The sequence below is a fragment of the Brassica rapa genome, chromosome A07 (assembly GCF_000309985.2).
Source record: "Brassica rapa cultivar Chiifu-401-42 chromosome A07, CAAS_Brap_v3.01, whole genome shotgun sequence".
NCBI lineage: Eukaryota > Viridiplantae > Streptophyta > Magnoliopsida > Brassicales > Brassicaceae > Brassica > Brassica rapa.
In genome coordinates this window covers 14,060,308-14,087,724 of record NC_024801.2, presented here as the reverse complement: position 1 = coordinate 14,087,724, position 27,417 = coordinate 14,060,308, and the positions used below count along the sequence as shown (strand labels likewise).

At 39.4% G+C, this 27,417-nt stretch overlaps 5 protein-coding genes, 2 non-coding genes and 1 pseudogene across 9 annotated transcripts; 3 read left to right on the top strand and 5 right to left on the bottom strand.

Annotated features, from left to right (window-relative positions):
* Positions 1-1,163: 1,163 nt before the first annotated feature.
* LOC103829437 lies at positions 1,164-4,104 on the bottom strand. The gene is made up of 5 exons (XM_009105100.3): positions 3,812-4,104; positions 2,068-2,260; positions 1,780-2,001; positions 1,555-1,695; positions 1,164-1,469 (listed from the first exon to the last, which is right to left on the bottom strand). The coding sequence occupies exons 1-5, from the start codon at positions 3,880-3,882 to the stop codon at positions 1,338-1,340; spliced, it is 759 nt and encodes a 252-aa protein (XP_009103348.2). The 5' UTR covers positions 3,883-4,104; the 3' UTR covers positions 1,164-1,337.
* Positions 4,105-7,047: 2,943 nt separating this feature from the next.
* Positions 7,048-10,324, bottom strand: LOC103848357 (ribonuclease P protein subunit p25-like protein). 3 transcript variants are annotated; one of them, XM_033276067.1, is made up of 5 exons: positions 10,009-10,324; positions 9,830-9,918; positions 9,668-9,742; positions 9,500-9,564; positions 7,048-9,421 (listed from the first exon to the last, which is right to left on the bottom strand). In XM_033276067.1, the coding sequence occupies exon 5, from the start codon at positions 8,015-8,017 to the stop codon at positions 7,106-7,108; it is 912 nt and encodes a 303-aa protein (XP_033131958.1). In that variant the 5' UTR covers positions 8,018-9,421; positions 9,500-9,564; positions 9,668-9,742; positions 9,830-9,918; positions 10,009-10,324; the 3' UTR covers positions 7,048-7,105. The 3 variants fall into 3 exon arrangements, with proteins under 3 accessions (XP_033131958.1, XP_033131960.1, XP_033131959.1); XM_033276069.1 differs by having other exon boundaries at positions 8,318-9,421; XM_033276068.1 differs by having other exon boundaries at positions 8,318-9,564.
* Positions 10,325-10,796: 472 nt separating this feature from the next.
* TRNAK-CUU lies at positions 10,797-10,869 on the top strand. The gene has a single exon. It is a non-coding gene; the product is annotated as a tRNA-Lys (tRNA).
* LOC103829438 (V-type proton ATPase subunit B3) lies at positions 10,807-14,362 on the top strand. Its single transcript, XM_033275983.1, is given in 17 exon segments — positions 10,807-11,040; positions 11,179-11,269; positions 11,428-11,483; positions 11,564-11,662; positions 11,745-11,800; positions 11,852-11,855; positions 11,888-11,939; positions 12,029-12,237; positions 12,480-12,528; positions 12,531-12,607; positions 12,692-12,829; positions 12,970-13,120; positions 13,202-13,284; positions 13,362-13,423; positions 13,560-13,623; positions 13,709-13,792; positions 13,883-14,362. Coding segments are annotated over 16 exon segments (1,422 nt in total). The 5' UTR covers positions 10,807-11,040; positions 11,179-11,217; the 3' UTR covers positions 14,069-14,362.
* A 1,754-nt stretch (positions 14,363-16,116) lies between these two features.
* LOC103829435 (uncharacterized protein At1g76070) lies at positions 16,117-19,472 on the top strand. The gene has a single exon (XM_009105098.3). The coding sequence runs from the start codon at positions 17,786-17,788 to the stop codon at positions 18,515-18,517; it is 732 nt and encodes a 243-aa protein (XP_009103346.1). The 5' UTR covers positions 16,117-17,785; the 3' UTR covers positions 18,518-19,472.
* On the bottom strand, positions 19,375-20,043 carry LOC103829434 (annotated as a pseudogene).
* A 916-nt stretch (positions 20,044-20,959) lies between these two features.
* On the bottom strand, positions 20,960-22,323 carry LOC103829869. Its single transcript, XM_033276070.1, has 5 exons — positions 22,149-22,323; positions 21,875-22,067; positions 21,587-21,808; positions 21,362-21,502; positions 20,960-21,275 (listed from the first exon to the last, which is right to left on the bottom strand). The coding sequence occupies exons 1-5, from the start codon at positions 22,217-22,219 to the stop codon at positions 21,144-21,146; spliced, it is 759 nt and encodes a 252-aa protein (XP_033131961.1). The 5' UTR covers positions 22,220-22,323; the 3' UTR covers positions 20,960-21,143.
* A 2,936-nt stretch (positions 22,324-25,259) lies between these two features.
* Positions 25,260-25,366, bottom strand: LOC117126941. The gene has a single exon (XR_004449702.1). It is a non-coding gene; the product is annotated as a small nucleolar RNA R71 (small nucleolar RNA).
* Positions 25,367-27,417: the final 2,051 nt, after the last annotated feature.

Here is a 27,417-nt window from a genome sequence, read left to right as displayed (position 1 = left end):
CATCTCCTGATCCCAAGAGAACATCTATTGCCATGGCGTTTCCAGCCAAAGCAATGGAAGCTGCAGCCGCTACGGCAGCGACTCCGAAGTCCTTTAATGATGACTTCACGGTGAGCTTCATTGATGCTGCCGCCACTGTGGGGATTTTGACGACGGTTGAGGGTTTGGAGGATGTGGATTTGAGACCGGTGAAAGATGGGATTGCGACGGTGGCTGAGGTTACTGAAGCCATGATGAAGATATTGTTTATCTAAGTGAAAGTTTTTGTTTTGTGGGTTATCCTTTGGCTGAATCGTTGGACTTGTGAGAGATAGAGAATTTGATAGAGCAATGAATGGCTCTAAAAGCAAACTCCACACATAGATGTTATCTTTAATGATGCGTTGTTATTGGCTGGTTAAGATACTATGTTATAACGTGGCATTGTGAGTGTATCGTGTTTGTCACATTTTGGTATTTAATTTGAGCCATTTGAGTATTCAATTTTTATCAAAAGCAAGGATATTTTTCAAAATTAAACTAAATTTATCTAGAATATTTGTATATGTAAGGTTACTGTTAGCTGAGATATGCGTGTGGAAATTGCTTCTTACTCAAATTAGTGAAAGTTAAGCGTAATTTTAGCGTTTGGAATTTTTGAAATCCTCTTTCAGTTCAAAATTCATATCCCATGGTTTATTAAGAATACAAGATGAGCATTCATGACTATGATATATGTATGTAGGTGTGTAAGTACATTTATACATATACATACATATAAATAAATAAAGATATACAGGGGAGGGGAAAGAACCGTGCACAGAATCATTCTTACCCGATTCCTCTTCTTCGCAAGGATGCAGATGAGGTTGTCATATAGTCACAGTTTCGATTTTTTTCTCTAATGTTGGTGCTGGTCTGTTTTATGTATATATGGGTCTTTTAAGCAGTACAAATGACAATAAAATGTAGTACACAGTGGTTATAGAAAACTTGTAGTACATAGCACATAATTTTTTTTTTAATTGTACTTATGTAATCCTGACTGCTCTACTTTCTTTTGCTTCTAACCATACAAACAGGCATCAACTGAATTATATAGATGAACATTATAAGCATTATATTGAGTAAAATTTGAGTAACAGGAAAGACTAAGAAGTTCAAAAAAAAAAAGAAAAAAGGAAAGGCTAAGAAAATCCAACTTCTTTTTAAACCATATTCTTCTTGACTAGATAATAATATCTACCAAGGAAAGAAGTTTCCCTAAATCGATCTTATAACAGCTTTATCAACTTCAACAAGATTATTTTATATATCATCATACTACTAATCAAATCGCTCATTGCGGATCATTGTAACTACTCCATGTCGAAATGGAACTTATGCTCTTTGAATTCATCATTCTCCCAGTAGTACTCATTGAAGCCTATGTTGCTAGTACCCCTTTTGACCTCTATCGATGTTGTTCCAATGCACACCCCCTTTGGACCCTAAACCCAAAAGAACAAAAAGATGAATGAAGGGTCCAAAACATCAGATTAATGGGAAAAATGACTGTATTGTATTTATTCTTACAGTTCTGCTTGTATCGGTTTCACCTTCACCTTCAGGTACAATGATTTGATCATCATTCATCAACTTTTCATAAAACTCCCTCCTCGGTGATTCTTTGTTTTCATCAAGTACTTCACTGAACTTGCCTTTCGGGTGTTTATCCTGCATAACACCCTCCCCCACACAAAAATGTTACTCACTATATTAAAACATGTTCGACTAAAGAATTATGTCGCTTTAATTGACCTGTGAAGAGAAGATATCATAAATCCCGGCTGAGGTAATGAAATAACGACCAGGACCAATAGGATCTATCATCTCATCGACTTCCTTAGTTGGAGACTTTTTAGAGATATAAACCATCGATTTTGAAGCTATGTCTGCCACAACTAAGTTAAAGGTAAGGCCAGACGACAGTTCTTTGTTGCTAGCAAGTTCATTTGCAAACTCACTTGTAGTCATTTTCCCCTGTATCAAGATCATGAGAACCCAAGTACTAATAACTTTTCATAATTAGGAAAGAAGTATATATACCTTCAAGAACTTGACAGTAAGCAACTCGGCTCCCGTATGGGTAAAAGATGTTTGATTCGTCACATTCACAAGAAATGCAACTCGGCCTTGCTTAGAACAACCCAACCAAGTCCCTCCTGTTTTCTCATCTCTTCCACCTAATATGTCTTTTGTTTCCTCATCTCCATCCCACCAAGCAGCCGGCTTAATTATCCTTAGTTTAAACCAAACACTTATAATTACTGATTGAGGATATGATAGATTATATAGGAAATTAACACTCCCCAAAGAGCATGGAGGTCTCGAGTTCAGGGATATTCAGAGTTTTAACGACGCATACCTCACAAAGCTCAGCTGGAGGATCTTAAACTACCCAGATAGTCTACTTGGTCGAACCCTTTTAGGTAAATATTGTTCTTCGGAGCCGTTTCTCTCGGTTGATCTTCATGACGGTTGCTCACATGGATGGAGAGGAATCATCACGGGACGGGATTTAATTCTCCAAAACTCTGGCTGGGCCATCGGTAATGGACAGAGTACAAACATCTGGGACAAGCCTTGGCTTAGTCTAACAGAGCAATTGCGCCCAATGGGTCCAGCACCTGAGGGGCTCCTCACACTTACGATATCGGACCTCTTTCACCCAGATGGTAACGTGTGGGATGTGGAGAAAATTCGCCAGATCCTACCCTTTGAGGAAGACAAAATCCTCTCTCTCAGACCCAGTTTGACAGGTGCTCCTGATAAACTAATGTGGTTGAAAGATGTCTCTGGCACCTACTCCACAAAGACTGGATACATAGCAGCATTAGCGTCGCAGCCGGAGCCCATAGTAGCCACACAGACCGATCAAGAATTTGACTGGAAGAAGAATGTCTGGAAGCTACAGACAGCTCCTAAAATCCAACTCTTTGCTTGGAAAGTCTTTCATGGAGCTATACCCTGCGGAGAGCAATTACTTCGAAGACATATCAATGTGGAAGGGACGTGCAAAAGATGTGGTAGCCTCGAGACAATAGAGCACCTGTTCTTACACTGCGAATTCTCAAAACAGGACGTATGGAACAGCTTCTGCAGCAGACGATGCTTACCCCCATCTGGAATTGCAGTAGGATCCTTGGCACCCTGGATCCTTTGGCAAATTTGGAAGGCCAGAAACAACCTTGTCTTTAACAACAGGATAATCACTGTAGAAGCTACACTATCTATAGCAGTCGCAGCAGGCGCAGAATGGAGCAGAGCGCAGACAAAAACCCCGCTCGTGAGCAAGAAGAACCTCATTACAAGAACAGCTCAGCCAGATTGTGTTCGAGTTAGATCTGATGCAGCTTGGCATGAGACCAAAAAAGTTGCTGGAATAGGATGGACAACAGAGGATCGCTCCAGGCTCTCCTCCTTCTCCCTACCTGAAAGGTTTGTAAACTCTCCTCTTCTAGCTGAAGGTCTCGCACTGCGGGCAGCGATTCTTCACTGCAGAGAACTCGCCATCCCAAGAATCAGATGTGAATCGGACTCGTCCCAACTTGTCAAAGCTTTGACAGAAGATGGTTCCTTTGCGGAGCTCTATGGTGTCGTGGCCGACATTAAATCTATCTCTTCCTCTTTTGAATTTGTTTCCTTTACCTGGATCTCACGTGAGAGTAACAGGGTAGCTGATAGTTTAGCAAAGCAGGTTTTGTCTGCTGAACTTGCCATTATGGCTTCAACCAACTCTGCTTAAGAGCTTTTACGAATGAAATGTGTTTCAAAAAAAAAAACTTATTACATGTTTTCTCTGTCTTGCAGGAGCAGCAGCTGGTAGCTAGAGTCTTGCCAAACGAACCAAGCTGTCCCCATTTTCTCTCTTCTGATGATCTGAATCTTCTCGACGAAACTGCTTTTGTTGTAATGACTCTTTCTCTCTATTTATAATCGATTGATTGTGTGCTTTTCCTTTATTTTTTTGTTCACCTGTCCACGTCAGTCCACATCGACTTTTGGTAGTTGCGTGGATAGTCATGATCTACCAAAATCGTTCCTGGATTGAGTCATGATGTAGCCATGTACATGGTGAAATATACATGAACTATATTACTTTTTTTTTCTTTGTGATTGCGCCATTACACCTAAGAATGCCATATGACAATTGTTTTATATGCTACTTTTTCTGTTACCACTAACTGTTTTTATTTCAACTTTTTGAAACTCTGTCCTTTGGCCAAAAAAAGAGAAAATTTGAAATTCAGTTCTTTGGCCAAAAAAGGAAAAAGTTATACAGAACTTAGTATATATCTTTTCAGTTCTTTAGTATTTTTTCTTTAGATGCATGATTGGTACACTCCCTCTTTCTTTCTATTATTAAAATCACCTCTCACTTTATGCATGATTAGTATTAAACACTGAAACTGATGGTTGTGGCAACAATAACAGCAGTTAGAAAGTCGACGTTTAGGTCATTAGAAGTAGCAATCTCTTTTTTCTGCTCATCCTCCTGGACAAAGAAGAAAGAGGGTGTAAACTTAAAGAAGTCTAGGGCGCTTCTGGCCCAGCTATAAGTTGACTCCAAAACTTCCCACCTGCTAAACGATGTATCTTCTTCTTCCTACCAATTTTGCTACAGCTCGTGTCATTGTCACTCTTCTCGTCGAGGTTTAGTAACGATGAGTCATGTGCATGTTATAAACTTAAGAAATATTTGACCTTTAATAAAATACATAACAATAAGTGGTTGGGTTGCTCAGAGAATCCGTTGAGTCTTTGGTCTAAGTGATTAGCGTTTAGTAATATCGTAAGCAAAAAATGGTTTTAGTTAATCACAAAGGCATACCTACGTGACGTTGAGTTTAAGTGTCCTACTCCTACCTAAAAACCCACGTTAAATTAATTGGTCACACGACAAAGACCTGTAAACTTAAAGCATAACATGAGATTGTTTTATTAAGAAAATGAAACCTAGTTTGGCAGGAACGGACTTATGTATCAATTATTTTAATGGCCTTACACATGTCTTGTCTTCATTCTTCTGATATCATATTCAAGGGTCTTTACCGTCTAGTAGTTAAGAGATAAATGTGGACTTAAAGTTACATATTAACATGCCAATGTTGCATTACTGACCCACCTAATCTCTCTTATAGTATTCAACAAGATAATATAAATCTCTTTTCCTAAAGTTATAACCAAAGTAATAAAAAGGAACAATGATTATCCGGAGAGGAGGAAACATATCCTCAATAAAACACTTAGAACTAAAGGCACTGTAGACAGTAAAGTTGTGTGCAAAAACAAGAAACAGAGTGAGAGTAAACAAACTCAAACTGAGATATTATCCTTCTCTAAAAGTCATCATCGTCTTCCTCAGCCATATGCTTAGCCAACTCTTCCTCCTCTTCTCATCGCTCTCTTTCTCCTTGCGGGTGTTGGGAGGACACCTCAAAGCTCTGACCGCCTTGTTATGCATGTTGAGGCAGAACGCGATTCTCGAGTTAAGCTCTGTCTGTGGCTCATTCGTGGAGTAGATGTCCCCTGTTTCATTGGAGACCATGCACCCGTTTTTGTGATCGATGGTCGCGTCCATTGCTCCGTCGCGTATGGCCTTTGGCACTATGCTTTCAGCATCAGCCACAGGGTTTGCCGAGCTGAGCCTCAGCTTTTTGGCGACGTCAGGAAGGGATATCAAATAGAAGATGATTTTTATGTAGCAAAGAAAAGGTACACACAACAGATGGAAGATAATGACCAAAGGATGAGCAAGAGAGTATAATGGAACACATCAACTAGGTTGGAGACTAGTTAGTGATATGACTGCAAGTGGAAAATGATTAGGGAAATGGATATAAAAGTGTATGAAAGCATAAACAAGAAAGAGCTACCTGCTGGTTTGAATGTAATGCAGGTAGTTACGAAGCAACAGGTTTAGAAGTGTTTCATGTATTCAACACAAAAAATTTCAATCAGCGAACAAAAGTTTCATAGCAATGAACGTAGAGGTTTAAACACACACATACCTGACCCAACTCATCATGGCGTAGTGTTGCAGAGTGATGCAAGGCAAGAAGATTCCTGCATGTATAAACAAATGAAACCAGAGAATTAACAGTTAAACTACTGATTAGTACTAAGATGGGAAGAACCAAGTACAAAAAAGAAAAAACTAAAAACAACCCGTCTGTTAACTACAACTAACCCGCGGATTTCAGCAAGATCGCCAGTTAGCTCATAACTCAAGGAATAGTAAAAGTTTCAAGTTCCTTTCGCGTAAGAACCTTAAGCCAAGAGAGCATGACCCGCGCAAGTACTGCAGTATCATCTTCAATGCCGCACCGTGAGACTCCTTCGGATCTTTCATATATCTACTTAGCACTCCGACACTGAATGATAAGTCAGGACGTGTATGAAGTAGATATCTAAGGCAACCAATGCTTCGCCGGTACTCTTTTGGGTCGACACTTCTCTCATCTGGTGACTTAGTGAACTTAGCGTTCATCTCCATTGGAACATGTGTTGCATTGCAAGCTCCCATTCCGGTTTCCTCAAGGATCTTGCGTGCATACCTATCCTGTTTCAGAACAATGCCATCATCTCCTTGATGAACTTCTATTCCCAAGTAGTAGGTTAACTTGCCAAGATCACTCATCTCAAACTTATTTGCCATCTCTTTCTTGAATTCTTGTATTAGTTGAAGTGATGAACCAGTAACAAGTAGATCATCAACATACACAGCCACGATCAGAAGTTTGCCATGTTCCTCCTTGCGGTATAATGAGGGTTCTTTTGAGCATCGGTGGAAGTTTAAGCCACGCAGGATTTGATTCAGTTTCAAGTTCCACGCCCTTGGAGCCTGGCGCAAGCCGTAGAGAGCCTTCTTGAGCTTATAAACCTTATCCTCTTGACCTTTAACAACGAAACCATCAGGCTGTACCACATAAACTTCTTCTTTCAGCTCTCCATGGAGGAATGCTGTTTTAACATCAAGATGGTGGATCTCCCACCCATTAGAAGCGGCTAGTGCAATGATCAAACGAATCGTTTCAACTCGAGCCACCGGTGCAAAGACTTCATCATAATCAATCCCATGCCTTTAGACGTATCCCTTTGCTACTAACCGTGATTTAAACTTACTGATACTTCCATCGGCATTGCGTTTTATTTTAAACACCCATTTAAGACCAATAGGCTTTTTACCAGATGGTAGTTCAACGAGATCCCATGTGTTATTCTTTTCTATAGAGAAGATTTCGTCTTTGCAAGCATCTACCCAAACTTTTAGCTTCTTGGCCTCAGTATAGTCCCATGGTTCCTCGTTTATTACCATCAATAGTCGTTCACTTTCAATCTCAGCCAATAGAATGTAGTCATCGAGATAAGAGGGTTTGGACCTTACTCGTTGAGACCGTCCTATCTCGTGAACCATCAATTCATCAGCTTCCTGAGTCTCTTCGTCCTTCTTCTCGACTGTCTCTTGTAGCTTAAGTGCTTTATCTGGACAGTCGGAAGCATAATGACCTAGCTTATCACACTTGAAGCATGTGATGTGCGAAATATCTCCGCTTAGTCGTTGTCTATATGCTTCTCTTTGACTCTGGAATGAAGATCCGGAGCGGCCACGTCCTCGTCCTCGCCAATTTGAGCGACCACCTCGTCCACGGCCTCGCCCCCCATAATTCTCTTGATTCGTATCAGCATACATAAGTTTCCCTTGATCGTCACGAGAATCTTCTTCTTCGTCTTCAGCTATTCTTTCTTCATACGCTTTCAATCGTCCAACTATGTCTTCGAAACTGGTTGTATTAAGGTCCAAGACTTGCTCAAGAGAGGCAACCATATGAATATATTTCTTCCTTGGCAAGCTTTTAAGGAATTTCTTTACCAGCTTAGGTTCTTCAATCATCTCGCCCAGCGATGCAGACTTTGAAGAAATCTCCGAAAGTTTACCGACAAAAGTATCAATTGTATCTCCATCTTTCATCTGGAGTCTGTCAAATTCCGCCATTAATTAGGGTTTGTAACCTAGCTTCCTTGACTCTTTCGGCTCCAATGTGCCTTGCCTTTATCGCATCCCAAACCGCTTTTGATGTTTCTATGTCTCCAACTTGTAAAACTAAAGCCTCCGGTATGGACTGAAACAAAAACGCAATAGCCATATTGTTCTTCTTCTCATCTTTGGATCCTGGATCGATTGTTTCCCATACTTCACTGACTTTGAGCGCAATTTTCATTCGCATAGACCAGACCGTGTAGTTTGAGGATGTTAGCATAGGAAACTTGATGGAGGTAGGTTTTGTATCTTTGTGCATAGCGATCTCGTCTTTGTCGTCTCCCATGTTTGTTGAATTTGATCTTCAAGTTGCTTTGTATGGCTCTGATACCAAATGTAGAATCACACAATCGATATCAATAAGAAGTCCTTCTCTTATTCAATCAATCAAGTTCACAATCACAATATCAAAATCACTCAAAGCTCATAAGCTATGTCACATCTTGACATCTTCTTATATAGGAACCAAAGTTTCCTAAACACAATAGGTTTAACATAAAACAATATTTCCTAATCCTTTAGATTTCCATAACACACTAGGATTAGGTAGCTTCAATCTCAAGTTACTTCAAGCTAACTCCAACAATCACATCGATGGTTCTTCTGTTTAGGTTCTTGAGACGAGCAATGCTTGCCGTCTTGACGAAGAACAAGCTTTAGCCTAAGAGATAACCAAAAAGCAAACTCATGAAACTAAACCCATTATCATAATTCATAAATATAACTCATGATGAGGCAGGCAGCATGCATGATTAACCTCGGGGTACTTCTTCTGATCAATCAGAAAAAGAAGAACAATGAAGCTCCTAACGATTGAGATTCACGCACGCTGCATCGTGGAGGAGATGATCGATTGAGAAGGGGTGTTGGTTATCTTTCATCTCGACGTCCTGTGTCATTTTGCCCAACTCACGTACGTTGCTCTTCACAGAGACGGAAAGAAGATTAGGTTAGGATTATGACATCGATGGTTCTTCTGTTTAGGTTCTTGAGACGAGCAATGCTTATGCGCAAGCTAAGTGCCAAGTAATTAAGCTGTTAGAGATCATACGGGATCGTTTGAAGTAACACTAGCGTTTAGCTGAATGAACCCTCCTCTTCCACGACCACTGCGTCCTCCTCTCCCACAACCACCACGTCCTCCTCTCCCAGGTACCTACTCAGGCTCCATACTTTCATCATCATACTCAACGTTAACATATCTTTCCCCTGATACAACTGAGAAAACATAAAGCCACAGTCAGATCAACAAAAATGGAACCGTTCTCTAAGATTTTAGAAATAAGATTGATAAAGCAATGCTGCTACCTCTGTCTCCTCTTCCTCTGCCTCTTCTTTCTCTGCCTCAAGGTGATCCATCTACAACAAATAGATAAACATATAAAAGACAGGATCTTAGGGAGGATGAAAATGTTCATTATAAGTCACTGTAATTACCTCTTCCTTCGTAATCAATCTCAACAAATGGCTTCCCCAACTCGATTGGGATCGGACACTGGTAACTGCAACATAATTTAACAAGATATTAGCACCAGAGACATACTAGTGCTTAAGACAATGTAACTGTACCTAAAATATCAAAACAAACAAGCACTAAGAACTCACCCAACTGCGGATGTGTTCAGCTCCTTCTTCGAAAGCGTTATAGTGATCACTAACACATGCCTTGTTGTCTCAATCCTTCACAAGAAAAAAAGGAACAAAGAAGTAGTAACTAACATGCCTGGACAACAAAACTAAGAGCATACACATTATCAATCGACTTACGGAAGAAGGCCTTCCTCTTTACTCTCCCAGATATCAGTTATGTCAATGGATCCAATAGATGTGTGCTGATGGATTCCAGGAATCCTTCTCTGCATCAAGGATTACAGTAACAAAATAAATGGTCAGATAAAATAAAGCTGCTCCATTTTGTTATTAGGAACGGATAAAAGAACGCATACCTTAATGAGCTCGGCAATGGTCACACTCTTGTTGATAGCTTTTTCCATTGCCTTGAAAATAACTTCATTTTTTTGGTGTAAATGTTAAGAAATAGTAGTTTACAATGACACAGCTAATGAGGTATAGTTTACAAGTTGGTATGATTTTTTTTTTATATATCTAGCTTTGAAAGTTTTTTTTATCAAACAATAATGTTTCATCAAAGTAGTTTGCATACAGATCAAATAACAAATAACATGTATGGGATTAGCAAAATGTTGAAGAAATCGAGTCATCAGCCAATCATGGATTTTGCTCTGTCATATGTGGAGGAGCAAGAGAGAGAGCACATGTTACGGGGATACAACGAAAAACTAGCAACATTTTTTTGGTCTTCTCAACACATCAGATGGTACACCTCTTCAGTCATAAAGAACTTTAGGATAAGCGACGATTGTCAATGACTAAACTAGTATCGGTTTACACAGGTAAAGAGATCTTCGATAAAAGATACAAATATGTCCATTGCTTTAAAGATGGTATATGTTCTTGTGTCGATTTCTGGTGACATTTTTGAAGATTGTTGATCCTCATAAATTAGGTTTCTATAATACTACTCGTTATAATTCAGTAGAAGCTTATGAATGGTCAACCTACAGAAGATATATAGTGCATGATGCTCTCAGCAATTTGGTTCATCATACAAGTAGACATAAACTTTATGAGCCTCTCGCCTGGTAAATACACTTGCTGTCGGTAGGCTATGACAATAGATAATATATATTAACAGCTTTGTGTTACACAACAAGCCCGTCTAGCTCAGTTGGTAGAGCTCAAGGCTCTTAACCTTGTGGTCGTGGGTTCGAGACCCACGGTGGGCGTTTCTTTTTTTCTTTTCTTGAAGGAAAAAAAAAACTTTTCGGTGGAAAAATTAATAATTTTGGATTTGAAGGAAAATAATAATAACTTCAATAATTAGAGAGGTCAGTGGGATATACTCCAACCACGTTCGTTCAATCACACAACTCGCTCTCTCCATTCGTTCGTTCCAGGTACGTGATTTGCTTCCTCAGATCTTTCTTCGATCTCCGTCTCATCTTCTTCGGATCTGATTGGATCTCATCCAGTTGATTTAGTTTCATTTCGACATCGCGATTGTAACCTTTTTTTTTTTCTCTCCCTTTCCACAGGATTTGTGGAGCGGTTTGATTTGATATTGATCTGCGACAATGGGAGCGGCTGGTATCGACATGGATGAAGGAGCTCTCGAGATCGGAATGGGTAAAGTCTCCCGATCATGGATCTCATATTAGTCCTTGTACTTTGTGTATTTCATGTGATTGTTCCGCTTTGTATTGATTTGTGCATAATCAACCCTTTTCTGTAGATTATTATTATCTTTTTAAGATGCTGATTTGAGAATCTTTGAATTTGTGTAGAGTACAGAACTGTCTCAGGGGTTGCTGGACCTTTAGTCATTCTTGAGAAAGTGAAGGTATATATATATATACATTGTTAGCAAGAAGCTTTACTTAAACTCTGAGGATTTATTAAACTGTTTGTGAAATGTAACAGGGGCCAAAGTACCAGGAGATTGTTAATATTCGCTTAGGTGATGGATCTATGAGACGTGGTCAGGTTCTGGAAGTTGATGGCGAGAAAGCTGTTGTCCAGGTTTCATCATCTTTTTCGTCTTACTCTACCTACAATGCAGACTGTACAGGTTCTCTCTTCTCAATAACGTTATTGGTTTCAGGTTTTTGAAGGAACATCTGGGATTGACAACAAATTTACCACCGTTCAGTTCACAAGGTTGATTTGGTAGTTTTCCGAGATTTATACAGGTCTGGGTATGTGTTTCAGGTTTTGAAGACCCTGTATCACAAGACATTGACGCATAAACGGCTCCTCCGCATATTTCCATTTTGCCAGGCATACCTTGATATCTCTGGTGAGTGTTTATTGCTTCATTGTGTGGTCTCTCAAGAAAATAAAGATTGTGCTTGTTGTTTTAATTGTGTTGGTGAATAATGTGTATAGGAAGTTCAATCAACCCCAGTGAGAGAACCTACCCTGAAGAGATGATACAAACAGGGATTTCTACCATTGATGTCATGAACTCCATCGCTCGTGGACAGAAGATTCCTCTTTTCTCTGCTGCTGGTCTACCTCATAACGAAATCGCTGCTCAAATTTGTCGTCAGGCTGGTCTTGTTAAGCGGTTGGAGAAGACTGAGAACCTAATTGAGGTAATCATTTTGCTCTACTCACCACCACTAAAGTAATTTTTTTTTATCTTTTGAGGATCATGCTGAAGTGTAAATGTGTCCCGAGCACACATTCACTTTCTAAGAATGCATTTAAGCACCTCGAAGAATCCATGTGATTATTTTACTTTCTTTGACAATTAGTATTTTACTTCGTACTTTCAGTCTCTGATTATGGTTGCCTTGTATAATCTCCTTCGATTTATTCTCTGTGTGTTTTCCAGGACCATGGAGAGGACAACTTTGCAATGTTTTTTGCAGCTATGGGTGTAAACATGAGACGGCTCAGTTCTTCAAAGCGTGATTTGAAGAAAATGGATCAATGGAAAGAGTTACTCTTTTCCTGAACCTGGTAACTATGCGTCTTGACTTCGTGCTAGTACTAATAGTTATGTTAATGATGTTTTGACATTAGTATGCATTCCCACTCCAACAGGCAAATGACCCGACCATCGAGAGAATTATCACTCCTCGAATTGCCCTCACGACCGCAGAGTATTTAGCTTATGAATGTGGGAAGCATGTGCTTGTTATATTGACAGACATGAGTTCCTATGCAGATGCTCTTCGTGAGGTAAAATGTCTTTCATTGGTTTCGGTGTTCCGTCCCATGATACATAACTCGATTTAGGATTTCGAAAACCCCAACCAGCAAGATGTTACATTTTATTTTTGACAACAGCACGAATTCTGAAGTATTTTGATGAACTGTAGGTCTCTGCTGCTCGAGAAGAAGTACCTGGGAGACGTGGATATCCGGGTTATATGTACACAGATCTTGCAACTATCTATGAGCGTGCAGGGCGTATTGAAGGAAGAAAGGGTTCCATTACCCAAATCCCTATCCTCACTATGCCCAATGATGGTAAATAAAGTCATATCATTCTTGGATTCTCTTCTTTCTGAATGAACAAAGCTCATATTATCTCCTTGTTGTAATACTCAGACATCACTCACCCTACTCCGGATCTTACTGGTTATATTACTGAGGGTCAGATATACATTGACAGGCAACTTCACAACAGACAGGTGCGCTATACTTCATTCATTTTTTGTATCTGTAATAAAAGAAGTTTCTCATTCATTTTCGTTCATCCCTAAAACAGATATATCCACCCATCAACGTGCTTCCATCACTTTCTCGATTAATGAAGGTAGCTAAACCATTGTATTATATACCTTATGGATTCACATTGATAGAAACATAATATGACTTTTACTTTCATCGTTCACTAATTATCAGAGCGATTTGAGGGAATGACTCGGTGCATTGATTGTAACCAGGTTCACATATTATAACTAAGAGCATCGTCATATGGTATTGGTGAGGGAATGACTCGCCGTGACCATTCTGATGTGTCCAACCAGGTTCTCTATCTATAACTAAAGCATCTCATATGGTTATTTAGTATCATCAAAACCAATTCATAATATCATGTATTATTAATTTCAGCTATACGCAAACTATGCAATCGGGAAGGATGTTCAAGCCATGAAAGCTGTAGTTGGAGAAGAAGCTCTTTCTTCTGAAGATCTGGTACCTTTCTCTACTTAATCACATACATCATGTTCATATCAAATACTCACAACAATAATTAACTCAGCTTCTTGTGGTGTGGTTATGCAGCTGTATTTAGAGTTTCTGGACAAATTTGAGAGGAAGTTTGTGATGCAAGGAGCATACGATACAAGAAACATCTTCCAGTCACTTGACTTGGCATGGACACTGCTCCGTATCTTCCCTCGTGAGCTTCTTCACCGTATTCCAGCCAAAACACTTGATCAATTCTACAGCCGCGACTCCACAAGCTAAAGCTTTCTTAAACAGCCTCTATGTTGCTCCATTCTTATTTGGAAGTTTGGAACTTTTAATTATGTCTCGAGAAGAAAAAACAAGATTGCGTGAGAAAAAAAACTCAGAATTGTGATTTGGGATTATTCTTTTGTTTTTCATTTGTATAATAAAGGCTTTGTGTAGGAAAGCCTAGTAACACAAACGCTGTTTATAAGCCTTGTGTTTTTGTCTTCCAAACTGGTGAATCATGTATTTCTCTTTTGTAATAATCTATTCCTTGAACACTCTTATTATACATATGTGCCATATCTTGTATTTGGTGAGTTCTCTGGTTGTAAGATAGAGAAACTAATATACGAATCCAAATCAAGAATGGTCCCGTCCCTATGATAATTTCTATGAATATAACAGTCCAGCTTTTATATAAAGATGACAGTGTTTATTTGATAGTGTCATAATACGGGTTTGGAAGTTGGAACACAAAACTGAAAGCGTTAACAAGAAATAATGCTTTCCACAATCTTTTGTTTTGTAGACTTTATGTTGTCCACAATCTTTAGACGTGCATACTTCGTATTCGAAAAAACATATCAAGATAATTATGATAATACAATCAAAGACTCGTATAAAAAGATAATACAATCAAAGACTCGTATAAAAAAACTCATTAAAGCACTCTCACAATGTCAGTCCCAAACCAGAAAGAATTAAACTCATGTTTGTGTTTCAATCTTTAAAAAAAAAAGTATGTCAGTAATTAGCATCTTCAGTTTTGGGTAATCCAAGAAGAGGACCAAACCATTTATCGACCATTCTTCGAATGCTTACCTTCAAGAAGAACAAACATCCATGATCATGGTCGTGATCGTCATGATCTTTGCCGTTGACATCAAAAGGCTCTTCCCGCCAATAAATAGGCTTGGATGTCACTGGATCAAAGAGAGGCTCTTTAACCTTGACGTATCGACGTTGTAACGACTTAGACATATGCTCGAACGGAGGCGTCTTGGTCCCAGCTGGATAACGGAACGGAATCAGAGTCTTTAACGACACCTGCTGATCCTCCGTCTCCCTCTCTTCCGCCGGCGTTGGCGCCGACGGCACTATTTGATAAGAACCCAGTGATTAATATCTGTTTTTATGAGGTTTTGGAGCAATATATAAATATATAAGCAACAAGGGTTATGTGTCAACTATATAATTAATGTTGGATTAGGACTTTAGATATAGAGAAGATAGCATATCTATAATTATATACAAGTATAGGCGGGTTGTTAGTATTTATCTCTGGAATGTAATGTGAAAATTTCCAAAGCTAGATCGGATTAGGATCGAAGATTAGAAGATTTAAACTTTAGAAAGAGTCGTTTGTTTTAATTAGTCGTATTCCTAAATCATTTGTCATTATAAATCATATTAAGACTTTGATTTGATCTGTCACCCATAAGCTAGGTTTGAAACTATCGTATATGTTTTTGCTTCTTTTTTTTTTTTAAATATCGTATAAGCTTATTTGTTTAATGAGAGAATAGTCCTAGCACTTGCGAGTCAGGACTCAGGAAATTGGCATTGGTCAAGCTGCTTATACCTTAAATGAAAAAAATGTAGCAATTACCATCATCCAGTATTACTTCATCCAGGTGACACATATCATAGCCACAAAACGTGGTCAAGCATCATATAATACGTGTAGAATACTGTCCAATGTATTGAGTATATCCTTACCCTTTTTTTGCCAAATGGGTATATCCTTATATAGTCGGATATGTTCAAATAAAACGAGTAATATTCTTTTGAATTATGACTTGACGTATTGGTTTTGCCATTAAATGTTTTTAATTGCCAAGCAATAGATTTACATGAAAAAGGACTAGTAACACGATAATGACACGTTTAAGCAAAAGAAAAAGACTATTAAACGCAAAAAACAGGTATCATCTATAGAGGAAGCACTAAACGTCGCCGCTTCAGGTAAAGTTTCACCTTTTGCTGGCTCACCAGAGGTCCAGAGCTACTCTGAGTTCTGAGCTTTGAAAGCGACTCAAGACTCAAGAGAGAGGTCATCAAACCTCTCATTAATGGCGTTAACACGATCAAAACTCTCTCTTGACGGAATCCCTCTCCTTTAATCGCTAGCTTTCTTTCACTGGGTAACTTACGTGTACCACAAGAAATCGCCTCATCCTTACAAGTTACAATGAAATCATCGTCTTGCAGGTAAAGTAAGATAGTTCAACCTATCAGCTTGGCACTTGATTGATCTCATGAAATCTAGTGATGTAGAGACTTCGATGGATACCTTCGTGAATCATGATCTTGATTAGGCGTTACTTTGGACCTGGGTTAGCTTCAGAGGAACATTACTGTCATAGAATGGATGATCACGGATGCGTGCCTGATAAGATCACATTCTCCATAGTCATTAGCATGGCCATTGTAGGAAGGAGCCTTCCAAGCATCAAAGCAGTACTATTTTTTTCCTCGACCAAGTTTAAGAAAAAAATTAGTTAAAAAGAAGTTTTAAGAAACATTTCAAGCAATTTGTCAATCAGTTTGTAACTTTGATTTGGGCTAAACACTGGTTAACGTGCATCTCGAAATACTAATAGGGCCGTTCCTCACCATAATTAAATGAAATATTGGATTATGGCGATGGCCTCCAAATTTCTAAGAAAAATATGCACAAACTATATGGTTTCTAAATTATTTGAAATGTTCACCATATTATTTATATCCCCAAAAAGCTTTGGATATTTGTTTATATATGAGATAATGTTATGAGTCTCATGAGTCAACCAAACCAAAGAAGATGTTGGGGACACACAAAAAAATCAAGAAATACAAAAGAAATCCTTAAGTCACCAAGATCTTTTACAAAAAGCTATAGCGATCAAAAAGTAGCTTGAGTTCCAAACAAAAAGGAATGTAATGCGTATGTACAGCTGTCTTATAAAATTGTGGTTTGCCATGAACTAAGATGAAAAATATTTAACAGCATATTCTTAATTGCATTGTAACGTATATAAACAACTAGACAAGAGAAGACTGAATGAGAGGAACTAGTCCTACGAAGTAGTTCTCACCGTCCAATGACAATGTAACAAACTGGTAGACACATGTACTCTATTGTGTATTGACAACTGTTTGGGAATCTTATAATAACAAGACCAAAACCAAAAGGACAAGTGTTCCCTTTGCACGTCGCTTTCAATATAATAATATATCGGCTAACGAGCTGTTCATGTACTAATTAGTTTATTTAACTAATTCCACACAATCAACTACAGTTTGAAGCATAACAAACTTAACAATCATGTGGCTTTTATTAGTTTTCATACACTATAACGTATTACAACACGTGTGAGATTAGCTCCATAAAAGTCAAACAAACCATTAACAAACCCGCGTCGAAATAAGAAGACAACCTAAGCTATAAGGAAAACTGTAAACCAATCAGCATTTGATTTTGTAAACCGAATCAAAGTCGGCCGTATAAGTCTTTAAACCATAAATGTCTTCTCCGGTTTGAAGTCAAAACTGTATCATAACATTAAGATCTTCTCCGGTTTAGCATCAGCTTTGACCCAAACCCTTCCATGACGTCATCATCTTGACATTTTCAATTGTGTTCATCTATAAACATCCTTTGACTCTCACTTTCTGAGAACTTTCAGACACAACAGAAAGTACATATATAAAACCAAGGATCTCCGTGTTCGTGTACTTTGTGAATAAATGGAAAAAGCATCTGACAACAACCCCACGAAACTCTCGAAGATGCTTCAGAAAGCCTTGTCAATTGGTCACAGTCCGTTTAGTCCGGTAAGAGATTTCCATCACCACCGTACGGCTTCGACGGTGAGCAGAGGATTTTTCTTCTCTGGTCCGATAACACCGTTGCTTCCAACGGCGGCCTCAAGAGCTAGGAGAAGAACCAAGAACGCCGTCGTTTTCGCCGAGCCCACTTCGCCTAAAGTCTCCTGCATCGGTCAGATCAAACTCGCTAATAAGTCGAAATGTCCAGAGACGAAGACCAGAGAACGCAAGAATCTCAAAACGGCATCGTCTCGTCTTGTTAAAGAAGCAGGCAAGGGAAACTGGTCGAAACTAAAACGTCTCTTCTCAATGGGGTCGAGAAAATCCAACTACGTAGCCGTCTCCGCCGCTAGCGAACCTCCGATCTCGGCGGTGGAAGCGGTTGCGGCGCCTTCGTTGTGTAAAATGAAGAAATTCGCGAGCAGCAGAGAGGCTCTAGGTGGATTTGATTGGACGGCCGAGATCAAACGTGAAGAATCTCGGTCGGATCATCACCGCCGAGGTTACTCTTCCGATGACAAAGAGACGATGATTCCATGCGCTGTAAGCACGCCTCTGGCCATGTGCTCGAGACAGAAGAGTGAAGTTAATCTGTGGAAGAGAAGAACCATGGATCAACCAAAACCACTACAAGTTAAAGCTAGTTATTAACTTGTCTTCGTTCCTGCTTCCATGTGTAGTTGTTTTTTTGTGTCGGAACTTCGTTTCTACGTACTAGGTCTAAAGTTTTTGAATACTTCAAACAAACAAAATAATTCGATTTGTGAATAAATCCACACGTTTTTAATGCGTTATTAGCTATAAGATGAGCACAATTATTGGTTTGTCTCCCTCTGAAACTGTTGATTGCCCTAATCACGTATTACTGCCTTGACGAATACACGTGAATCACTCTCATACATTACTCGTTGAAGCCAAGATATTATCTAAGCAAGTCATAAACCAAGTAGAGATCTTACTTATGCCTCTATTACATAATGTAACCTCTGATAGGCTTTTGTCCAAACCATTTAAATAACCCATCCAATCTCACAAGTACATAATCAAGCTTCCAAGTTGCATCAATATTTTAGTCAAAAAAAAGTTGCATCAATACTACACTTGGTAAGTGGATATTATCGAATATAATGAAAATTTGATTGATTGCATATTTAGTGGCGGTTTGAAGCACCACATTTTCGGTTTCTTGTGCCACTAAACAAAATCGGGATAGCCAAAAACGGTCATACGAAAGACTAGACTTCAGATTCAGATTCTGGATTTAAACATGATGAAATTATTTTAATATTTGTTATATAAATGGATTCTTACATGTTGCAGTTCGTCTTATCACTGAATTTGTACGTACTAAATATACACTTCAAAATTTAACAGTTAAATTCATATATGTTATGGATACTATCTACTCATCTGAACTCAAATCCTGATTGAGACATTATGATTAAATATATTCCTAATTGGTCTTGACTCTTGAGTATAGACTTTAGGGCGAGACATAAATCTACATATAATTTATAACGAAGAAATAGCATTTATGGAACCAGTCACATTATAGCATATCACGGTCCATTCGGTTCAAAACACCTTATGTAAGACTGAAACAAAAGCCTCTACCTGACTCAGAGATTCTCTGTCACATTACAGTCACATTTTATTAGTTAACAGTAACTTTACCAACCATACCAGCACCCTGATGCGGCGCACAATAAAAGCTGTAAGTCCCAGGCTCAGTCAAAGCAACCTCGTACGTCTCTCCCGGACCATTGAGTAAATCTTGCTCGTCCATCGAGATCTTGCTAGCGTCAACACCACTTGGGATCTCGTCCTCATCGAACACAACGTTGTGTGGGAATCCAGCATTGTTCTTGAACACAATCTTCTCACCTTTGGCTATTGTGAAGTCGTTGGGGACAAAGGCTAACGCCCCATCTCCTGATCCCAAGAGAACATCTATTGCCATGGCGTTTCCAGCCAAAGCAATGGAAGCTGCAGCCGCTACGGCAGCGACTCCGAAGTCCTTTAGTGATGACTTCACGGTGAGCTTCGTTGATGCTGCCGCCACGGTGGGATTTTGACGACGGTTGAGGGTTTGGAGGATGTGGATTTGAGACCGGTGAAAGATGGGATTGCGACGGTGGCTGAGGTTATTGAAGCCATGATGAAGATATGGTTTATCTAAGTGAATTTTTTTTCTTTTCGTGGGTTATACCTTGGTTGATGTTGGACTAGTGAGTTTTATGAGGTGAGAGAGAGAATGAGATAGAACAATGAATGGCTCTAAAAGCAAACTCCATAGAAAGGAATACACACTCACATAGGTGTTATCTTTAATGATGCGTTGTTATTGGTTGGTTAAGATACTATGTTATAACGTGGCATTGTGAGTGTATAGTGTTTGTCACATTTTGGTGTTTTTTAGTATTTAATTTGAGCCATTTGAGTGTTCAATTTATATCAAAAGTAAGGATATTTTTCAAAATTAAACTAAATTTATCTAGACTATTTGTATATGTGAGGTTACTGTTAGCTGAGATATGCGTCTTGAAATTTCTTCGTACTCAAATTAGTGAAAGTTAAGCGTAATTTTAGCGTCTGGAATTTTTGAAATCCTCTTTCAGGTCAAAATTCATATCCCATAGTTTATTAAAAATACAAGATGAGCATTCATGACTATGATATATGTATGTAGGTGTGTAAGTACATTTATACATATACATACATATATATATATATATATAAGGATATACAGGGGAGGGGAAAGAACCGTGCACAGAATCACATATTCTTACCTGATTCCTCTTCTTCGCAAGGATGCAGATGAGGTTGTCATATAGTCACAGTTTCGGTTTTGTTTCTCTAATGTTGGTGCTGGTCTGGTTTATGTATATATGGGTCTTTTAAGCAGTACAAATGACAATAAAATGTAGTACACAGTGGTTTTAGAAAACATGTAGTACGTACTACATAATTTTTCTTTTAAATGTACTTATGTAATCCTGAGTGCTCTGCTTTCTTTTGCTTCTAACCATACAAACAGACATCAACTGAATTATATAGATGAACATTATAAGCATTATATTGAGTAAAATTTGAGTAATAGGAAAGGCTAAGAAAATCCAACTTCTTTTTAAACCATATTCTTCTTGACTAGATAATAATATCTATCAAGGAAAGAAGTTTCCCTAAATCGATCTTATAACAGCTTTATCAACTTCAACAAGATTATTTTATATATCATCATACTACTAATCAAATCACTCATTGCGGTTCATTGTAACTACTCCATGTCGAAATGGAACTTATGCTCTTTGAATTCATTATTCTCCCAGTAGTACTCATTGAAGCCTATGTTGCTAGTACCCCTTTTGACCTCTATCGATGTTGTTCCAATGCACACCCCCTTTGGACCCTAAACCCAAAAGAACAAAAAGATGAATGAAGGGTCCAAAACATCAGATTAATGGGAAAAAATGACTGTATTGTATTTATTCTTACAGTTCTGCTTGTATCGGTTTCACCTTCACCTTCAGGTACAATGATTTGATCATCATTCATCAACTTTTCATAAAACTCCCTCCTCGGTGATTCTTTGTTTTCATCAAGTACTTCACTGAACTTGTCTTTCGGGTGTTTATCCTGCATAACACCCTCCCCCACACAAAAATGTTACTCACTATATTAAAACATGTTAGACTAAAGAATTATGTCGCTTTAATTGACCTGTGAGGAGAAGATATCATAAATCCCGGCTGAGGTAATGAAATAACGACCAGGACCAATAGGATCTATCATCTCATCGACTTCCTTAGTTGGAGACTTTTTAGAGATATAAACCATCGATTTTGAAGCTATGTCTGCCACAACTAAGTTAAAGGTAAGGCCAGACGACAGTTCTTTGTTGCTAGCAAGTTCATTTGCAAACTCACTTGTAGTCATTTTCCCCTGTATCAAGATCATGAGAACCCAAGTACTAGTAACTTTTCATAATTAGGAAAGAAGTATATATACCTTCAAGAACTTGACAGTAAGCAACTCGGCTCCCGTATGGGTAAAAGATGTTTGATTCGTCACATTCACAAGAAATGCAACTCGGCCTTGCTTAGAACAACCCAACCAAGTCCCTCCTGTTTTCTCATCTCTTCCACCTAATATGTCTTTTGTTTCCTCATCTCCATCCCACCAAGCAGCCGGCTTAATTATCCTTAGTTTAAACCAAACACTTATAATTACTGATTGAGGATATGATAGATTATATAGGAAATAGGTCGAATAAACTTATTACCTGTTTTCTCTGTCTTGCAGGAGCAGCAGCTGGTAGCTAGAGTCTTGCCAAACGAACCAAGCTGTCCCCATTTTCTCTCTTCTGATGATCTGAATCTTCTCGACGAAACTGCTTTTGTTGTAATGACTCTTTCTCTCTATTTATAATCGATTGATTGTGTGCTTTTCCTTTATTTTTTTGTTCACCTGTCCATGTCAGTCCACATCGACTTTTGGTAGTTGCGTGGATAGTCATGATCTATCAAAATCGTTCCTGGATTGAGTCATGATGTAGCCATGTACATGGTGAAATATACATGAACTATATTACTTTTTTTTTCTTTGTGATTGCGCCATTACACCTAAGAATGCCAAATGACAATTGTTTTATATGCTACTTTTTCTGTTACCACTAACTGTTTTTATTTCAACTTTTTGAAACTCTGTCCTTTGGCCAAAAAGAGAAAATTTGAAATTCAGATTCTTTGGCCAAAAAAAGAAAAAGTTATACAGAACTTAGTATATCTTTTCAGTTCTTTAGTATTTTTTTCTTTAGATGCATGATTGGTACACTCCCTCTTTCTTTCTATTATTAAAATCACCTCTCACTTTATGCATGATTAGTATTAAACACTGAAACTGATGGTTGTGGCAACAATAACAGCAGTTAGATAGTCGACGTTTAGGTCATTAGAAGTAGCAATCTCTTTTTTCTGCTCATCCTCCTGGAGAAAGAAGAAAGAGGGTGTAAACTTAAAGAAGTCTAGGGCGCTTCTGGCCTAGCTATAAGTTGACTCCAAAACTTCCCACCTGCTAAACGATGTATCTTCTTCTTCCTACCAATTTTGCTATAGCTCGTGTCATTGTCACTCTTCTCGTCGAGGTTTAGTAACGATGAGTCATGTGCATGTTATAAACTTAAGAAATATTTGACCTTTAATAAAATACATAACAATAAGTGGTTGGGTTGCTCAGAGAATCCGTTGAGTCTTTGGTCTAAGTGATTAGCGTTTAGTAATATCGTAAGCAAAAAATGATTTTAGTTAATCACAAAGTCATACCTACGTGACGTTGAGTTTAAGTGTCCTACTCCTATCTAAAAACCCACGTTAAATTAATTGGTCTGAATGTCAAAACGCTAGTAACAACAACTGAAAAACACCGTGTAGCCAGCCAGTCATATGGAAAACCGATATATGGTGTTTTATACATTTTGTATATATGCTTTTAAATTGGTTTTCAAGACTTTATCGAGTCTTCTTAGTCCTTTTGGAGTCATTACAGGTCTGGAGTTGCATTGGATGGGAGATGGACCAGCTGGAACAAAAGAGGCAGAAAACAATGCAATTTGGTGGTTTTCACGCAGAACAGTCTTGATGACTGTTCCGGATATCGGAGCAACCCGAGTGACTGTTCCGAGTGAGTGTTCCAGCGGCAGAGATTTTTAAGGAAACTACAAGTCATTACGGGATTTGCCCTAATTATCCCATCTTTTTCTCCCAGCCGCATGTGGCTTTGATATATCATATTTTTCTCTTTCTTTTTACATTCTACGCTATTCTAGACAGAAGAAAACCATTGGAGACTTTTGTGCTTTTGGATTGTAAAGAGAGAAGGCTCCATCTCTCTCACCATAGAGAAGATTATCCTGAACCCTCTTTCTATCTCTTTTATTTACATGAAGTCTTATTCAGAATTGATCTCTGTGTTTCCTCTTGTTATGGCTGAGTAGTCAACTTGCTTAGTCTAGGGTGTTCGGGTGTTAGATCCGTGAGTTAAACATAGATAAGTGAAACCATTGATTGTCTTCATTCATAACTGTTCTTAATGCTTGCATTAATCTGGCCGCTTAATGTTAGATCCTAGGTTTAACCTGTTCATTAACCGTGTAATAGGTTGCTAGATCTGTTATGAATGAGCCTAGCATCCCTAATCAGCGAAAGTAGATATTAGGGTGTTTGGTGAACCTATCGGACTTGATCTCTATTGCTTGCTGTCGCATCTTGATCCAAACGAGAGTTTAGGTATCAAGATCGATCAGCATAGGGGGCAGTTCCACGACAGTGGGCTGTTCTACTTGAGTGATCCGAGTTCTAGACTTGCTCTTAATTAAACTTGAATAATTGTTTGGCTCACACTTGCTTAACACCCGACCAAACCACCCTAGGCTAACATTTTAATCATCTGAAATCTTTAATTAATCTTTTTACTTGCTTGTTACGAAATCAACTTTAAAACCCCCATATTGTTTTAGCTTGATATTGATCCCATAAAGATAAAGTGTAATAGTTGGTCTCTGTGGATTCGATCCTAAAGTGCTACATCGACATACCATTCGATTGTGGTAGTGTGCACATTAGGTTATTTGGTGTGCGTATACACGTAATATCAAATTGGCGCCGTTGCCGGGGACCATCTTTTTACCTTTATTTTTCGGTTATTTATTTAGTCTAAGACCTCTAACTTGCCTTATCCTTTTTGTTGCAGCTAATGTTCCAGGTGCATGATCAGTAGACATACTCGGAGAAACGCACAAGGCGAGTTAGTTACATTTACTAACAAGGAGCTAGCAAGGTTAGAAAGAACAAATCGTCAACAGCCAAGGCAAACTGACACCACTATGGGTGATCACGCCAATCAGGATGATCTCGCTGCGGCTATGGCACTCATGCAGCAGCAGATGCAAAAAATGCAGCAGACCATCCAAGCTCAGCAGGATGCTGCTGAACAGGCTGCTCTCGCGCAGCAGGAACAACAGGCGCAGACTGTTCCAATCGGGCAGAGAAACCTTCCGCGTAACATCCCTACTACGCGCTCTGCCATTGTTCCTCCACTCTGCACCAGGCAGGACTTCGAGATCAAGCCTGCTTTGATCGGCCTAGTACAGAGAAAGGTGTTCTCTGGTCTCTCTACAGAAATTCCAATGGAGCATATTGAGAGCTTCGAAAAAGTCTGCAGTTTCACTCGCGTGAATGGTGTTCCACCAGACTACATCACGTGCATGTTATTCCCATTCTCTCTTGATGGAAAAGCTGCACGGTGGTTGAACTCTCTCCCTACCGGCTCTCTCACTTCATGGGAACATGTCCGATCAGCGTTCCTCAGTTATTTCTACTCTAAGGCGAGAACAGCTGCATTGAGGAACAAGATCACCTCCTTCAAACAGCTCACTGATGAGCCTTTCTGCGACACATGGGAGCGCTTCAATGACTATCGCAGAGAATGTCCTCACCATGGATTTGATGATGATTACCTCCTGGACATTTTCTATGATGGAGTGGACTGGAAATACCAAGGTGCTCTAAACTCTGCCAGCAATGGAGACTTCATGACTCAAACCACTGATGGAGCGTTTAAGCTGATTGAGAACATGGCTGCTAGCTCAGCTAATAAGAAAGAGGAGAGTGATTTCTCCATGAAAGGGAACAGTTCTGACACCCAGAAAATAGATGAGCTGACTGCCGAGGTTGATCAGCTACTGAAAAACAACCAAGGGCACGTCTTCAGCATGGAGCAAGCTACGGCCGGGCATTTTCAGAACCAGAACAAGCGACAACCGCAGAGCAATCAGCAAGCTGTTCCAGCTAACGAGAACAGTCAATCAGATGAGCTGCAAGGTCTGGGTATGATGATGCAACAGCTGTTGCAGGGTCAGCAGATTCAGGCCAAGGTGTTGAATCAGGTAACCACAGAAATTGACACCAGGATGGGCAACATGTTCACTGAGCTGAATAACAAGTATGACAATCTTGCGATCCATATGAGAAAGATCGATGTTCAGCTTGCTCAAACAGCTGAGAGTGTCAAGAGGCAACAAGAGACGCTCCCTGGAAGAACTGATAAAAATCCTAGGACTGAGCACTGTAATGCAGTAGAGCAGCCGTTTGCTGAGACTATTCTAGTCGCAGAAGAGAACACAGAGCAGTCTGCTAGCTCTGGAGTGATTGCTCCTAGCGAACCTGCTGAGACTCCACCATCTCGAGTCTATGTTTCCAAAGTTCCCTATCCAATTCCACCTAGACATCTGATGGATCCCATTAGTGAAGAGCAGCTGATAGGTTTTAACGAGATGGTGAGAAGGCTTCCTAAAGAACTTGCATTTGAAGATGCTCTGCAGATTCGTCCATTGCTCAAGTTCTTTAAAAACTGTAGAGAGACTCAAGAGGAGATCAAGGTCCTCTATATCAAAGCACTGTCTACACCAGCACTGAAGGTATTGCCTAAGGTTGATGATCCTGGAAAGTTTGTTTTCCCATGTTCCATCGCAGGAACAACCTTCAAGGATCCTCTTTGTGACTCTGGTTCTTGTGTGAATCTCGTCTCAAAGGCTATTGTAGACGATTTGGCTATTGCTGATGTTGAGCGTTCTCAGCTGACCCTGACCTTTGCAAACTCTTCCAGAGCAGTCCCATATGGAACCATCCGCAGCCTTCATGTTCAAGTAGGAGAATGCATTGTTCCTGCTGAGTTTCAAGTTGTTGAGATGAACAAGGATCATGAGATGCTTTTGATATTTGGAAGGACATTCATGGCTACTGTTGGAGCAACCATCGATATGCCCAACAAGAGAGTCTGCTTCTCCAACATCAACAAGAAAGTTTTCTACAAGGCTGTACCCACCAGATCTTCCTCATCACACGCCTCTCGCATCTCAGTGTTTGATGTAGAAAAGCTGAAGGTTATTCCAGAGAAGGAGCATGGTGATAAGGGTGAGAGCAGGCTGTTATCTGATGAAGATCCATGCACTGATCCTACTAAAATCAGAGGGAATTCAAGGGTGAAACAGAAAGTCCAGAAGAAAAGGGTCAAGGGAGATCCTACAATGACTTTGATACCTCTCAAGTGTGATGAGAACTCCATTGAGTATGAGGTAAAGTGCAAGGGTACCTCTAAACCTTTCTCTAAAGTCAGAGCTATTCTCACACATGAGCTGAAGGAGAAAGGGGAAGCTGCTGTGAAAGGGTTGCTGAGTAGAGTTCTGAAGCTGAACATGTCTGATTGTGGAGCTTGTTTTGGAACAAGCCCTCCTGCTCATCCCGACTGATCCCAGTCACCAAGTCAAGCTAGAGACTTAAACCAAGCGCTTGGTGGGAGGCAACCCACTGGTGAGTGTCATTAACATTAGGATTTTCTTTTTACTTATTTTTGTTTTTAGTTTGTTGAGTCTCAGGTCATAAATCAGAAAATCCAAGACCCTTGACTGGAGCAAGCAGCTGGCTGCTCTCATTCCAGAGCATCCTTTGCCGGAGCAACCGCGTCTTGCTCTGTCAGGCTGCTCCGCGCCAGGTAAG

Excerpts from the sequence above, each read along its gene's own strand:
- LOC103829437 (XM_009105100.3), bottom strand. The coding sequence starts at position 3,882 with ATGGGGACAGCTTGGTTCGTTTGGCAAGACTCTAGCTACCAGCTGCTG. Across the intron at positions 2,002-2,067 it reads TTACTGTCAAGTTCTTGAAG|GGGAAAATGACTACAAGTGA; the intron begins GTATATATACTT and ends ATCTTGATACAG. Across the intron at positions 1,696-1,779 it reads ATGATATCTTCTCTTCACAG|GATAAACACCCGAAAGGCAA; the intron begins GTCAATTAAAGC and ends GGTGTTATGCAG.
- LOC103848357 (XM_033276067.1), bottom strand. The coding sequence starts at position 8,017 with ATGGCGGAATTTGACAGACTCCAGATGAAAGATGGAGATACAATTGAT.
- LOC103829435 (XM_009105098.3), top strand. The coding sequence starts at position 17,786 with ATGGAAAAAGCATCTGACAACAACCCCACGAAACTCTCGAAGATGCTT.
- LOC103829869 (XM_033276070.1), bottom strand. The coding sequence starts at position 22,219 with ATGGGGACAGCTTGGTTCGTTTGGCAAGACTCTAGCTACCAGCTGCTG. Across the intron at positions 22,068-22,148 it reads CTGCAAGACAGAGAAAACAG|GATAATTAAGCCGGCTGCTT; the intron begins GTAATAAGTTTA and ends GTTTAAACTAAG. Across the intron at positions 21,809-21,874 it reads TTACTGTCAAGTTCTTGAAG|GGGAAAATGACTACAAGTGA; the intron begins GTATATATACTT and ends ATCTTGATACAG.